The sequence below is a fragment of the Macaca fascicularis genome, chromosome 1 (assembly GCF_037993035.2).
Source record: "Macaca fascicularis isolate 582-1 chromosome 1, T2T-MFA8v1.1".
NCBI lineage: Eukaryota > Metazoa > Chordata > Mammalia > Primates > Cercopithecidae > Macaca > Macaca fascicularis.
The window spans coordinates 47,830,082-47,843,805 of NC_088375.1; the positions used below are offsets into that span (position 1 = coordinate 47,830,082).

The following is a 13,724-nucleotide window of genomic DNA, read 5'->3' on the forward strand; positions in this document are numbered from 1 at the left end:
ATAAAACAAACAAACAAAAATCACCATTTTAATGTTATACCATAGTTGGATCATAGAATTTGACATTTTCCTAAGAGGTGGCCCTTAAAATTATGTATTTTTCCACTCTGATCTTCAAATCATCTATGTTGAGTCAATGAGAAATAGAAATTAAAGAACCTTCATACTATTTACTTTTCACTTGGATTTTCTCAGTTGGCATTCTCTCATATATAGTATTGAGGGTAGAAACATATGAAAAATAATAGATAAAACAAGGATAAAAAGAATCCTACAGGTAAATCAGTAATGATAATGTGGTAGATTGTTTTATTCTTTGCAACTATTTACAACACCATCATAAATGCAAACGTGCACACATAGATTCATGATCCATTGTAGACAACAACTATGAGTAGTTCATGATGTGTTCCCTTTACTCTGATATTAGGAGAACGCTTTGATCAGTGAAATACAAGTGAGCCAGATGTTGACATAATGAATGTTTGGAGAGACATCACAAAGTTACACCTGTTCTCTTGCTTTTTACCCCCGCCAGGAGGATGGTATGTTGCAAAAGAGACCTTCTTGATTCCCAAGACACACAGATCAGAATCACAGGGTACCCACAGAAACCAACATATAATGTTGGCCAGAAACGACAATTATTGTAATGATCAACTAAAATGTGGGTATTTTTTCACTACGGTGAAGCCGACTCTTACGAGTTGGACGTATTTTATTTTTTTTTTTGCAATTGCTACTGCCCTTGAGTTAGCCCATTGTCCTACAATGTTTACATTCTACCCAGAAAAAAAAAAATTATGTGCATTTATGGCAGATGTCTTCCTGGTTATTCAACTTCCTTACATTTGAATATCTTATTGTGAATGCCTGTTCTGCCTTGGAGTGATTTGTAGTTATTAAAAAATGTTATTTGATTGAAAATCATTCTCACAGAAATAAACATTTAAAATATTGTTTTAATGTAATTGTTTGCAGGTTTTATTTTTGATGTAGTCTTTTGCCTCAGAAAGGTTGTCCATTCTTTGGCAATGATAAGCCACATTATTACTTGTGCTAAGCCTTACAATATTTTTGTTATTGTTGCCCTTTTGAAATTATATTGGGTTTGCAGTTATATGTTGCTCTCAGAGCTGATAATCATCCTTCCTAAGCTCCACTTGTTAAAGGTACATAGCCTGGTGCGATCTACTAAGCTACTAATACAGTATTGTGGGGGAAAAGGGGGTTTTGAAAACAAATATACATCAGGAGAAAAAAAAAATCTTAGAGAAATACGTGTTTGGCAAGAAGCAGAGCCAATTATATCAGGATAGTTAAGAAATAGACATGTTGGCTTAACACCAATTGGCATCTGCAAGATATTGCGGGAAGGAAAGAGCTAACCTTATCTCACTTTGACAAAGAAATATAATATGTTTTGCAAAGCATCCCAAAGGAAAGTAACTGATCTTAAGATTATTAACAGTTACCCCCAAGAATAGACTATAAATTTTCTAAGACAATTTGAAGGTACAATGATACTGTCTATACTAGTACAGTAACATGAAAATAAAGGAACTGGAAATTAATAGCTCTGAGGTTAGGTGGCAATGAATAAACCCTGACTGAAATACAATTAAATTACTTCTAATTTTGGAGCTATTTACAATGAAATAATGAGTATTTTAAAAAAACATTTTTGGTATGTACAGTTACAAACTCTTGCTATTTTTTAAAAGATTATTTCTCAAAACAGTTGATTATACTTTAAATTTATATAGATAACTTTAAACAGTGTTGTTCAAACTTAATGTGCATATAAATCACCTGGAGATCCTGTTAAAATGTAGATTCTGATTCATTAATCTGTGATGGAATCTGAGATTCTGCATTTCAAACAAGCACTAAAGTGATACTGATGCTTTTGGTTCATGAACCACACTCAAGTAATGAGGTTCTAAACCATAATAACACTTATTACCAAGTTAAATGTCTGTCTTTATCAGTGACCTGAGTGTTCATATAAGAAGATCTTGGGTGTTTTGCACTGTCATAGGTAACTCAGTATATATTTGTCAAAAAAGTAGACAGGTAATTTATCTACCTTATCAATGTGCTATATGAAAGAACCAGAAGAAAATAATAAAATGTCCAATATTCTACAACTTAACATTTATCTTTTACCTTGGTTGCCAGGAATGCCTTTAGTAAGATCAACTGTCATAGAAATCTTAATTACATTTTGCTCTTGTTTATTCTTATTATTTACATAAGTGATTTTTAAATCGCTTCTGTAGATAACTGCCTTGTAAACAATTAAGAAATGATTAACAATATTGCTTTAACTTCAGAAATTTTATTTTATTTACCAGTGAAACAGGAAAGAGAGAGAGAGAGAATGAGAGAGAGAAACCAACATAATCTTAAGAAATATCAGTAATCCTGAGATTAATTTTAATAAATATCAGTATAGCAGTCCTTTTCCCCCTTCAATGACATTTATTTTGATTATTTCCTATGATAGGAATCTTCAAAAATATTTACTTTTCTTTCTTTTAAAACAGAATGGATATTCTAAGAGAGAAAGTAATTCTTTGCATCTCAAGTGATTATTAATATTTCTTTAAGAAATAAATTATTTATGTGTCTGTGTGTGTATGGTGGATTACCTTTATTATGTTATAAACTAAAGTGAAATAAATTTGTGCTTCCTAAGAGACCAAGTGAAAATGAGAACAACAGCAGTTAATCAATTTTGAAAGAAGGTGGCATAAGACAAAGAATTAAAAAGTGTCTGTGAATACTTTATCCAGAACATAATTCACATGGTGAAAAGTGAGAACTGACTATTTCTGAAATTAAATGAGCATATTCCGAGTTCTTATTCTTATGGGAATGCAAACAAATGGAAAAAAAATCTAATTGATATTTTATCCATATCGTATCTTACTAAATTCAGACTTATACTTTCTTTAAACCACACACATACACACACACACACACACACATACACACACAGACACACACTATTTTGTAAAACTTTTTAGATAAGTGAACTACATTGCAGGCATAGTTTTACATATATACACACACACATATATATGTATACTACATATACTACATATATATACACACTACATAAGAATTGAGGTAGTATACATTATTTTAAATCACTATTGTATGAAGTTAATACTATTTTTGCACATCGATCATCAATTTTTTATTCCAACAATGAAGAGGATATTTTTTGTATTGAAACAAAATTGAATATCTAAAAAATGCTCACATTTAGTCAAATAGTAATCAAAAACTTAGTCATATAATATAGTAAGAAACACTTTCAGAAAAAAAAAATTAAAAGGACTTGCAAATGAAAAAAGTATATTGTAACTATTTCTGCTAATAATTTAATTATAGCTTTTTAAATTGTACATTCAATAACAGTGGTCAAACCGAACTTGCTTTTATCATGCCTAGAATAAAAAGTATTCTTCACAGTTTTTCTAAATTAACAAATCTTATTATATTGTCTATTTGATCCTGAAATAAATTTTGGTTATATATATATATTCAGAAAAGAAATTTTTTTTTCCTACTTTCCTCTACATGAGGAATTCTTTTTTTTTTTTTTTTTTTTTTTGCAAACAATCATCACTATTACCATGTGTTTGATGGCCCACAGAGCTGCAGTGAGTTAACAGAAAGGCATAGTGTAGGAAAGAGGCTGCCCATGAAAACCCCACCTCTTACTCTTCCTCCTTTTGTGGATATGTTTGTCAGGAGATTACACACTTTGTTCTGCTCCTCACTGCCTTAAAGTTGAGAGAGGCAAGAGTAGTAGCAGAGGAACCCACAGGTTTCCTGGCTACTATGAGTGGGTGGATAAGTCTATATAATTTGAGAGATGAGGATAAGAGCACACTTAAAATTTCTGTAAACATTTTGTTATAACATCTAATAAATTTTTAATGAATATTTTGGTCTCTATGTTCCTTAGTCCTTTGTCTTTTAAAATTGATCCAGAACACAGTTTTGTTGCTTTATAGTAGACTCTCTTTCTCCCCCTAATTAAAGCCCACCAATTTTAAAGTCATTATTTTTGTCATATTCACTCATATTTTGTGTTTTATATTCAGTACACAGATACACTTTAATTTTAGTATTTGTCATATATTGAATTATAATAAAATATATTACAAAAACGGTCATTAAATACATTCCACAGCTAGAAATCAATATCTCTCAGAAGTGCAATTTTTTCAAGATTGATTCTTTAAATTGAGTAGCTTATTTTAGATATTCAAACAGTGATGGAGTTTAGATATCATTATCCAAAATAGAAGCAAGCTGAATTACTATATTGATAAACAGTCTGGTAGCTATAAAATGAAATAAATGGGGAAAATAATATATATTGAAGAATGTTTTTTATAATTTATTTTTCTCTATAGATAGAATGATAATTCAATCACTGGCTTTATCTGTCATAAAATATCCCCTTAAGGGCTTCAAGAATGGTACCCAAAGTTTTATGTCTACATCAATAATATGATATATTAAATAACTCTTGGGGGAAAAAGCCATTTTTCATTTATTTCCTTTTTATGACTGTAAAACTAATAGTGAGTATTTCATAGTCAACTTATTTTGAAAAAACATTGAAATTTTGTTGAAGATTTAGGTACTTAGGAAGCATCTAGTTATAATATGACTGGCTTTTTTGTTATTCTTTATGTTCTGATGAGTTCGTGTCCTTTGTAGGGACATGGATGTGACTGGCTTTTTGTTTAAAAGGTTTGCTTATATACATTACACACTAGTGTTATAGTTTTTGCTTTGTCTTAATTAATTAAGAGAAAGGAGTGGGGAAATTAGTTCGAATTAAATGCCACAAACTTCCATTTCTTTTAAAAAGTGCAGAAATACAATTTCAAATACATGTTCAATCAGGTAAAACGAGTGAAGGTTAAATGATAAACTCACAGCCACTAAAAAGATTTCTGTGTAAGTACAATAGCAATAATTTTAAAATTTCCAGAAATCATTCCTGGTATACATTTTAACTGCAGATAGTTTATATCTTTAAGCTATTTAAATTATTGCATGCATCTTTACTGAATTATTATCTTTAACAAACAAAAATTCCCACAGGAAAATAAAGTAACATTTTGAGAAGAAAAATAATTCCAGTACAAAAGAGTATGAAAACTCAATCCAAGGAATATTGAGAGATTAAAATGTGAGTAAGGGTGTCAATTCCATCTCTTTCCCCCTTTAAGGCAATACTTGAACAAAACTTTTAAGAAACTGAAGTAAAATCATTTAGAGAGAGTACATTGTCATCACTGGAAGATCGACCTCAAGTGATTAATGTCATAAATTTTGAAAAATGGTTTATACAATAAAATAACATACAAAACAAAAATGAATCCTAAAGCAAAAATGTGGCATTCATAGTACCAACATAGTAAAACATAGTTAAATTTTGAAACTAAGGAACACGAATGTATATGGGAACCGTTGGTGGTTTTTTATCTCTTCTGTCTTTGTCTTTTCCTTCTTTTCTTATCTGGAAAAATATATTTTATCTTCTGAAATACTTACGAGTGCTTTGAATCACTTATATAATAACAATGAAGTATGTGTTTCAAAATCACTGAACTTTTTTAGAGGAGGAGTTATAGAAATAATTTAAATTTTACCTTTCAGATTTTATACAATTAATAATAATTGACATTACTGAGCCAAATAGACACAGCTTTCACAGACTCACTCTTCACAATTATTGAAATATTTTATATGTTTTGGCTGTCTACACTAATGCAATGAAAACAACTTCAATTCATCACATATTTAAATTATACCACACACTGTGCTAAGCACATTTTTTAACATTTATATTAACCTTCCCATGTCCCATCACATAGGTGTTACTCTCCCCTTCTCTATTAAAAAAATCAAAATTCAGAGGAATTAATATATTTTAAAGTCTCACAGTTGACTAAAAAGCAGGGAGGGAGAATCAGGATTCAACAAGAATGTGGCTAATCTCTTTCTCTTCTTATTTTATCACTATCCTTTTGTGGAAGAAGGTAATGGAGAGATAGTGTGTATTTACAGTCAGACTTTTATTACTGCCTTAGTCACCTGTATTTTTCACCTTTAATGTCTTGAGATTCCATGCCAGAGTTATTTTCCACAATGTACTCAGGCATCCACTCATTTTTTCCACCTGTTCATGCCTTCCTTATCTACTCTTACTTGGGTACTGATTCTCATCAATTCTGAATCTTTATTTGTGAATTTGATCCAGTTGGCTCTCCGGATTTGCTTTCATTCAGAATCATTCCTGAATTATAACTCAATTATTCTCTGTTAATATTATAAATGTTTACATATATCTAGTGATTTGGATGACCTCAGTCTCCAAAGAAAGTGAAGTTTTACTTATGTATTCATTTAACAAATAGGTAATGAGAACCTAGTGTAAATGAAGTGCAATTAGAGCCATGGGGATGAAGTGGTGAACAATACAGCTAGGGCCCTTATTTCTAAGAAAATACGCAAGAACTACAGATAATAAACCAATAGTCAAATAATTAAAATAATTTCACATAATAATAAATACAGTGAGAAATGCAAATTTGATCATGAAATAGTAGAGAACAATGGGGTTCACTGGGTGTCACTGATGAAAGCGTGGTCAGGAAAAAGCTTCATTGGAAAAATAACATTTGGGTAGAAAAATGTGAACATCATTGTGACTGTGACTGAAAAATAGAGCATGAGGAAGAGGTGAGAAGAGGCCTGAGTTTAAAGGTAGCATCCATCAGATCATTGATGTAAGGCCTTATAAATCATAGGGAGAGGCTTAGATTTGATTTTAAGTGGCTAGTTCTAGGTTTCAATTGAAACAGTGAATATGAACTGACTCAAGTTTTTAAAAGAGCTGTGTGAAAAAAGGACCATTGGAGTATTATAGGAAAAAAGAAAAAGTGATGATGTCTTGGTCTAGAGATGCTGGAGAGGAAGTGAGGAAAGACTTTGATGCTGGAGATGGGGTATATACCGGTGTAAAAAATTGACATGACTTGCTGAAAGACTGGGCTGGCAGGTTAAGGAAAGACAAGACATCCTCTAAGGCTAAAAATTGAACAAATTGCCCTTTGTGGCACCATATCATTGTTGTGAATCAGCCCGGCTATCTTTGGTAAATTCATTAAGAAATTGACAAGAAAGCAGGAATTCACTGTTTTTGTGGCTTTCCTATTGAATTTTATACAATCTTCTTCATTATAAGAAAAAGTAACATCTATTTCTAAATGAAATTTGAGACATTATTTGAAATCAAACATAAAATTAAAAATATATGTAAAGCTGGGATATTTTTTGATTTTAGGAAAATGTTATATGTTGCTTATTACACGTTATCTCCTAAAATGTCATTTAAGTATATTCAAAATGCTGAATCATACATCACTATGAAAAAGCCATATTTTTATGGCTAAATAGGATTTAACAATATCACACAATAGCTTCCTTAATTTTTACAAATGTATACATTGATCGAGAAAGTGACATTTATTCATTTCTACTTTCTTATGCGTCGTAATTATTTGTTTATCACTTTTTCTGTACCAGTTACAATCTGTATCAACTACAATCAGAAACACTAAAATGGCGCTAAAAATTTAATTGTAGTTATTTAACATGTACTCCAAGAAACCTTTCCTTCTCTCTATAAATAAAATTGATGACCCCACCTGTGACTGCTTATTATTCATGTATTTTAAATAAAAGTTTCCATATGACCTTAAGAGTGCAATAATTATGTCAAATATGTGTATGTTATTAGATTGTAAATAGCTTTCATGCAGAAACTAAGTAATATTCATCTGCTTCACAATTGTGAACACTGTGTGGGACATTTAATAATCATTCAAAATGTGTTGGATAAATGAATGAATGAGTTCTATAACTATTCATACTGTAGCTATCTGGATTAATTAACACTTTTCTGTGATTTATACAGTTTTATGCACAAGCACACAAAGGCACAAATACGTTCAAAGAGCCGTACCTCCCAGAGTAGCAGATAGCAAGAAATGTGTCCCATATTTCTTGATAAGGTTTTCTGTGATTTGCTGAAGGGTAGGTCGACGTCCCAAAAGTCTTATGTTGCGGAAGAATTCAGGGGCAAGAGGCAGAGGAGAGCCAAGGAAATTTCTTCTCTCAACTGCAAGGTTATTTACTTTCCAGCGGCCAAACTCCCTGAAAAGCAAATTTATTTTTATTCATAAATGCGTAATCTATCTGAATGTTTTCATTTGAGAAGTTCACTTGGTAGTTTAGCTGAGGTCAGTACATTACAATTACTCTTGCTTGTAATACTATGTTGTGTGCTAGGAGTAGGAAAAGAAATATTTATAATTTATTTAACTGGAGTGAATACTCTAAAACCAAGTCATGTAAAGAAAAAATAAGCCACCCAAAGTGAACAGCTTCCACCAAGATTTTTTTCCCCAAGAAAATATGTATTCATAAAAATGACTTTATTATGCCTAGAATATGACTATAGAGTTACTAAACTAACAAAATAACTAAAGTAATTTTTTTTTTTTGTTTTCTAAGGTATATTGAAAAAAAAAGAATGATTTATATTCATTATCCTAATGATTTCCTTTCTCTACTCACTTTAGAGTGAGAATGTAAAAACCCTCAGGGGTATTAAGGAGCTGCAGAACTTTAAAAACATCATCAAAAGATAAACCAGTTTTCTCCTTTTTTTTTTTTTATTTTTAATAATTATGGTTTACAACATATTTGGAAATCCAAATTCAGCTATTGCAGTTTCTCAAGATGCAAAGTGATTTTATAGATAAATTTGGCCAAGTTAGAAAAAATGAAAGATATGGTTATAAAAGATTTATACATTTTTTAAAAGAATTTATATATTTACACTGAGATAAAATCAGCCTGATAATAAATTAGAAAAGAATTATAGTAAACTGGGTGTGATTTTTTTTCTGAGAAGTGGTCCAATAAAATTCTCAAATGTCACCCACAGGGAAGAACACTTTACTAGGCTTAATACTTCAAGTGTGTTAATTCATATTTATAAAATAATCAAATAAAATGTTGATTAAACACTTTATACACATGTGCCATATTTATTTATATTTTTCTCCAAAAAAATGCTTGCAATGTGCCAGGCTCAGTGCATGATAAGAAATTCATCTACCGATGAGACCCATACTGTCCATCTGAAAGTAGCCTTCTCCTTTTGGAGAAATGTTTAGGAATAAATAAAAAAAGACAGAAAATTAATTTTTAAAAGTTTTAAATTCTGATATTTACTGAGAGATACACATACAGACCACTCTGATGAGAAATATGACTATATGAAGTGTGGCCATATTTTACATTACATGGCCAGAGAGGGTAACTCTGCGGAGACAACAATTAGGCAATATGTGAAATAATAATAATAAATTGCTTGGTGCAAGGAGGCAGGAAAAGGATTGACACAGAATAATGAGGAACAGTGCACATACTTCCAGGACAAAGGGGCATGACCCTGACAGTTTCTAACTATGGATATTTAGTACTTGTGGCACACATTTGACAGTCAAACAACCCATTTTTGTTACTAATTATATGATCAGAATCACTTTCGAATCTAGGGAAGACTTTGGCCTGAACATAAATTAGAAGCTCTTTCATCTTTGAGAAATTCTTGCTGTCTCCTGTAAGAATCAGCTCATCTAAACAGTTTTAATTAGCGTTTTTCTAAAAAGGGTTCTCAAACTTCAGCACCTATCAGAATCACCTGGAAACTTCACGACAGATTCTGATTCATTAGGTATTAGATAAGAGTTAGAATCTGCATTTTAAACAGACATGCTAGTGCTGCTCTTCTGGTGACCATACTTTGAATAAAACCACTGATATATACAATTTGGTATGTTGCCTTTCAGATCTCATCAAAATGCCATCTTTTCAGTAAATATAGGGCTTTCATAGACTGAATTTATTAAAATGTTCCCTCAAAATTGAGTAAGAATGTCTTTGTTATCTTTATAAGTTGATATAAATAAATTTTTATGCTATTCACTTCTATAATAAAGTTACTTAAATCTGAAGTGTAGGTACATAATAGTAAATGTATAATATATAAAATACATAATATTAAATATATGATATATAAATAAATATTTAAACATTGAAAAAGATCATTTGAAATAAAATATGTAAGTCCTAAAATTTGATGATATACCTCAAGATATATAGTAATACAAAACTTCGAAGATATTTTTATACCATGATCAAAATAATATTTGCTCATTAATTCAAAAATTTATAGGCTTACTCTCATTTAATATTTTAGCTATTGTAAAATGCTTGTAATTTAATCAATAGAGAATAACATAACTTTACCTTAAAGCTGTGACATATATTTTTCAGTGGTTTACAGTGCCAAATTTGTTAACTCAAATATATTCTTAGATTAAGATACAATCTAAGTGAAATAAGTAGACTAAAAAACCCAAGATGATTGATTCAATGGTAATATTTTATATCCTATACAAATGCTTTCTAAAATGCTGAAAGATTTTCGATACATGCTTTTCTAAAGATTTTCTAAAATGCTGAAAGAGTAAATACATGCTAGAAAAGTGCAATTCTATCTTTTTTAACAATTAGTAAATATACAAATATAAATCCATGATCTATTCTGAACTGATGTATTTATGACTTTCTTCATTTTGTTTCTCTCAAATAAGAACAATAGACATATTACAAAACAACTAACACAAATTATTTATTTTATGAAATCAGTTTATAAGACTATAATACTGCAGAATCAGCTATTCGAAGAAAATATTGTCTATTCTTTATTATCAACTAATATTATTGTCCATGTTGCTGGCAATACAGATGAACATAAGAAAAATCTATGACCTTGATGGCTCAAAGATTATACAAAGATAAAATATGAATGAATAAATTGCAATTCAAAGGCTTTAGAGTATTTTCTGTGAAAAATACAATTGTATAGTAGCTTAGTTAGCCCAACTCCTCTATCCCATTTATCACTGTTCTTTGATATGAATGGACCTAATCCAACTCACTTTGGATATGTTTTCTCTGAAGACCCTAAGAAGACTTCCTGAACAACTTTCCAAAGAGCCTTCTTCAGCTATTAGGTGCTTTTTACTCACTCAGTATGTTAAATTTATAGTCTCACTTCACCTTCTAATATTTCAAATGATAAAACACTTTGCCACCCCATCTATTAATCTACTATATCTGTCATGCAAAAAACATAAAGAAAGAACAAACTCTGGGGACATCGCTAAACTCAGACTAATTTAATAACTAAGTAATTATAGTTACTGTTAATAACTAAAGAAAATTATTTTCTTAATTTCAAGAAACTTCATCTTCTAGTTTTCTCCCCATATTTTCATATAAAGCATAACGCAAAACACCACACCATTGTGTATATCCAACAAGGTTAGTTTATGTAGAAAACATAAATTTCAAATTGAAATCTAAGAGAGCTCTGATTTCCACTCCACATTTGGTTTGTATTGTCGTGATACATGATCACTGTTACAATCTTTATAAAGTGTTGCTGGAAACTGAGATAAAATAGCAAAATAATCCTAAGAAGTGGTGATATGAGCACTTTAAGTAAAGACAGTCATCTCTGGACAGCCACACTGTAACTAGTAAACATTAAATATGAATCAAAATCCCCAGTGTCACTTTTTCCTGAAAACAAGATAAGACATTTACTGATGACATTTTAAGTCACTGTGGCCATGTGGCTTAATCTGGTGAAGATTTGTGAGCATATATGTATAACCTGGTCCATAAGCCCGGGACGTTGATTAGCAACTATAATCAGAATAGCTATGGTCCACAGATATCCCTAAAGCTTAACAGGATGAACAAGTGAATGAACTGAAAATAAATTTTGTCATGTAAAGTCATCAAGATTATGGGAGGCTGAGATGGGAGAATCACTTGAACCCAAGAGGCAGGGATGGCAGTGAACCAAGATCATGCCACTGCACTCCAGCAAAGATTATAGGATTATTTGATTTGCTTATTTTCTAGTAATATAATCTAGCATATCATTACTGATTTAAAGTTTTTGACTCTGGTAAATATTAGGAAGTTAATAAGGAGCTAATGTCTGTATATAAATTGGAACCTAAGGGGTGCAGATTTTTTTTTCCCTTGTTTCCTGAAGATAAGGTTCACCTCAGTTACAACTAGATCATGCATTATTTAAATGCTGGAAAAACAAAGCAATGGAGTGCTGAATTAAAAACATGCTGTTGGGTGTAATTATCATAATGAGAACATTTTACCTAAAGGCATCTCAGGATTTCATCCAGATGCTTTATGTTTATATTAAATAAGAACATTGTTGTATCTAACTAAGTGTTGTATTCAACTTGGAACCTTCACAAAACGTAACTGTCTTCCCATCATAACGTGTGAAAGTCTTTCAATTAAATAGGCACTATCATTAGAGTTTAATGTAACTCAGTCCCTTTCAAGGCACCACTGTTTTATAGAACACACATACGGGCTATAACCAGTTTAACCAGAACATTACTTTGAAAATATTTTTGGGGATCATACTCGAAGGAGCCTCTATTGGTTTATTAGAATTGTATGTTTGACTGCTAAAAATTCTGATGTGCAATCATCTATTATGTATTTCCACACAATATTTATTTTTCTACAATGTTTATTATAATTGTATCCCTGCTCAGCTTATAAAAAAGGCTGGAAAGGCCGGGTGTGGTGGCTCACGCCTGTAATCCCAGCACTTTGGGAGGCCGAGGTGGGCGGATCACAAGGTCAGGAGATCGAGACCATGGTGAAACCCCGTCTCTACTAAAAATACAAAAAACTAGCCGGGTGCAGGGGCGGGCGCCTGTAGTCCCAGCTACTCGGGAGGCTGAGGCAGGAGAATGGCGTGAACCCGGGAGGCGGAGCTTGCAGTGAGCTGAGATCCGGCCACTGCACTCCAGCCTGGGCGGCAAGCGAGACTCCGTCTCAAAAAAGAAAAAAAAAAAAAAAAAAAAAAAAAAGGCTGGAAAATAAGAATGACATCATCAAATTTCAGTTAAACGCCTGTCACATAATTGCCACATTGCCATTAACCTTTCTTATTAGCATTTAAATATATACAAATACACAAATGTACTCAGTATATTTAAAATATATTAACTGTCATGATTTCTTTAAAAGTGCACAAATATATTTGGTTTCCTCAAAACACAGAATTTGCCACTGTTCATATTAGAAATTTTGTATTAAATACCAAAGAATAAGAAAGCCAAAATATATTGACAAAAGCAGATGATGCAGTAGCTGAAAAGATTTACCTTTAACTGCTAATTTCCACTAAACGAAGTTGTCTAAAGTCCTACGTGCTATTATTACATTACTTTTCACATTACTGTATTTGTTGGCTAGTAATTTTATTAATAACCATTAAAATTTTCAGACACAACAGAATCTTAAAATAAATATATTACCTAAGCATTCATGTCTACTGGGAACAAATTCAAAACAAAAATCATAAATTAACTTGTCAAACTTTAATAACAATATTCTAATTACATCTGTAAAATCATACGGATCTTAAGAAATGGCACTAATACCAATATTGGCTTCTCATAATTTTACTGGGTTACTGTGATATATAAAAT

At 31.2% G+C, this 13,724-nt stretch overlaps 1 protein-coding gene across 19 annotated transcripts in view; it reads right to left on the reverse strand.

The window, feature by feature from the left end:
* Positions 1-13,724, reverse strand: part of BRINP3 (BMP/retinoic acid inducible neural specific 3) — a 400,301-nt gene that overhangs the window by 189,281 nt on the left and 197,296 nt on the right. For 15 of the 19 annotated variants that reach the window (XR_012428565.1, XR_012428566.1, XR_012428564.1 and 12 more), the window contains one exon: positions 8,066-8,256. The exons of the other annotated variants lie outside the window; for them this stretch is intronic. Coding sequence is in view for 3 of the 15 variants with exons in the window: in XM_005540259.5 (XP_005540316.3) it covers positions 8,066-8,256 (191 nt within the window). In the remaining 12 variants the exon portion in view is untranslated. The remainder of the gene's footprint in view (positions 1-8,065; positions 8,257-13,724) is intronic. 19 annotated transcript variants of the gene reach the window in all.